This window comes from Lactuca virosa, chromosome 4 (assembly GCF_052849685.1).
Source record: "Lactuca virosa cultivar CGN04683 chromosome 4, Lactuca_virosa_CGN04683_v6, whole genome shotgun sequence".
Classification (NCBI taxonomy): domain Eukaryota; kingdom Viridiplantae; phylum Streptophyta; class Magnoliopsida; order Asterales; family Asteraceae; genus Lactuca; species Lactuca virosa.
Genome location: NC_136429.1, coordinates 254,652,042 through 254,654,709, shown reverse-complemented (window position 1 = coordinate 254,654,709; position 2,668 = coordinate 254,652,042). Strand labels below are relative to the sequence as shown.

General features: G+C 34.3%; 1 protein-coding gene across 1 annotated transcript; it reads right to left on the bottom strand.

Annotated features, from left to right (window-relative positions):
• Positions 1 to 209: 209 nt before the first annotated feature.
• LOC145108197 (Pentatricopeptide repeat (PPR) superfamily protein) lies at positions 210 to 2,257 on the bottom strand. Its single transcript, XM_079045211.1, has one exon. The coding sequence runs from the start codon at positions 2,238 to 2,240 to the stop codon at positions 423 to 425; it is 1,818 nt and encodes a 605-aa protein (XP_078901337.1). The 5' UTR covers positions 2,241 to 2,257; the 3' UTR covers positions 210 to 422.
• Between the last annotated feature and the right edge of the window lie 411 nt (positions 2,258 to 2,668).

The following is a 2,668-nucleotide window of genomic DNA, read 5'->3' as shown; positions in this document are numbered from 1 at the left end:
TTGAATTCTCAAGCTTTAAGACGCACATTATTACGACATATGATATGTTTATTTAGAAAAATCTTGTAACCAATAATATCCGGTCAAAAAGATCATATAAAAAAGTTATTAGGGACCTCGTGTAGTGCTTTTCAAAATTTCAAAAAGATGAAAATGGGACAACGACCATCGCTAATTGGAGTTTTCAAAATTTCCCTTAAGTTAATTACTATAAAAAGAATTCATTATATTTATATTACAATAAACAAAAAACATTTACATGAAATTTTAGAAATTATTTAACTTCTATTATTCCTAAAACCTATTTTAGTTTTCAAAAACCAACCAATACAAAAACCTCATTAATTTCTATTATCCCTAAATTTTAGATTCATGATTTTGCCACCAACAATCCAATACAAAAAAAAAAGAAAAAAAAAAACTCACCAAAAATCATTACATGAACATCTACCTTCCCTAAAATGATGAAACCTCATACGATCTCTTATAACAACCTCTCTATCATAAACCCCCGAAAACACCTTCGCAAAATTATGACAATCAACACAAATCCTCAAGTCCTTCGCCACTCTCAATTTCGTTCTAGGTGGAGTCACCAAAACCCCAAAAGCCATAGCCAATTTTTCACTATGGTACCTTCCTTTTCCACCTATTTCCTCAACATACCCCCCAATTTTCAATTGCTTCTCAATCTCATCCAACTTCTCATAAACTTCACTAATCCTCAAATGCAAAGTATCATCAACTCTAAACTCATGTATTTCCCCTTTAATTTCAATTGTACTAGCACTAGGAGTTGTTTGAATCCCTTTTTCTTTCATTAATTTCCTTATTTCCATCACTTTCTCAAAATTCCCAATTGAATGGTAAATATTCAAAAGTAGAATATAATCACCCGCTTCTTGACCTTTGAGTTCAATCAAATGGTTAATCACACGTTCTCCAAGGTCAAAATGGGAATGTAATTTACAAGATCCAAGTAAAGTCCTCCATATTGTAGCATCGGGTGTACAATTCATTGAAATTATGAGATTATATGCATCTTCAAGTAATCCAACACGACCCATGAGATCAACTATACACCCGTAATGATGAATATTAGGTGTTACATTAAATTGTTTTTCCATTTGATCAAAAATGAATCTTGCTTCATTAATTAGCCCTGAATGACTACACCCAGAAAGTAAAGCAGTGAATGTTTGTTCATCTGGTGGAATACCCGTTTTCACCATTTCTTTAAAAACATTGATTGCTTCTTGTCCATAACCACTACTTGCAAAACCAGAGATCATTGAAGTCCAAGAAACCACATCTTTATTTGGGATATCTTGAAATACTTCATATGCTTTTTTCAAGTCTCCACATTTGGAATACATTGATACAAGAGAATTACAAAGATTTAGAGATTGATTGTAGCCATGGTGTTTGATATATTCATGGACTCGTTCACCAAATTCAAGCATACATAGATTTGAGCAAGCTTGAAGTGTTAGCAAACAGGTGACATCATCTGGTTTGCACTTGTGTTCTTGGCTCTGCATTGTGTCAAACAGGTGTAATGCATCACGGGTCCTGTTGTTACGGGTATAACATGAAATCAATACGTTCCATGCGATTGTATCTCGTTGAGGCATTTCATCGAACACCTTGTGTGCGTTGTTGGAGTTGCCACTACTTGAATAGAAGTCCATCAAAGTAGTGAGCAGAAGGGTATCGGAATGATGCCCATCTCTGAAAATCCTAGCGTGAATCTGCAACCCTCTGAATAAAGATGAACTTCGTATACAAGACTTGGTAACGAAAGAAGAAGATTGAGGATTGGGACGTATACCTTGCCGGATCATATCACGGTAGACATAAAACCCTCTCTCCGGATGAATGCTCATTGAATAAGCTCTGATCATGGTGTTATAGTGCATGACATTTGGATTTAGAATCTGAGAGAATATTTGGAGAGAATAGTTTAAATTTTGAATAGGAGGCAGGGATATACGGTTTAGAAAAGGGACAGAAAAGGTGGATTCTTGAAGGAGCGAAGTGCGAAGGAGGTACGCATGGATTTGAAGCAATTGGGTTCTTTGGGTAGTGGATTTGATGACTGAAATCAAAGGTTCGAGGTGGGTTTGGTTTGATTGTGAGGCGAAATGAGAAAGAGAGGAAGAATGTGAAGAAATTGGCTTCATATTTTGAGGGTGCGTAATCCAATTCGATGGCGAGGTTCTTAGGCCAGCTCCAACCATCCATTATATTACACTATTTTTGTGTTTTGGCCGGCAAAAATACTCCAACCAACCTTCAAATTTAGCATTATTATTTTTGTGTTGGTTCAATTTTAACACTAAGTATGAAAGCCAAATGAGAAGAACTCTAAAACCCACTATTTTAGAGGTTGATTGGAACTCAAACACTATTTTGGTGCTAAATAATCATTATTTTGGTGTTTGTGGTTGGAGAAGCTCTTATATTATTGTTGACAAAGAGACAAGTAGGCGCAGTTAGCAATATTTTAATAAATTTTCAATAAAATCTCAAATATATTTGAGGCGGTTTACAGTTTAATTTTAATTTTTAATTTTTGAAAAGAGAAGTCTCAATTATTTTTTATTTTGTCCAAACTAAAGAAACAATTATTATTATTTTTCTCAACAGAAAATAAAAGATTATCATA

What these genes read in the sequence shown, in the direction of transcription:
- LOC145108197 (XM_079045211.1), bottom strand. Translation starts at nt 2,240, where the DNA reads ATGGTTGGAGCTGGCCTAAGAACCTCGCCATCGAATTGGATTACGCAC.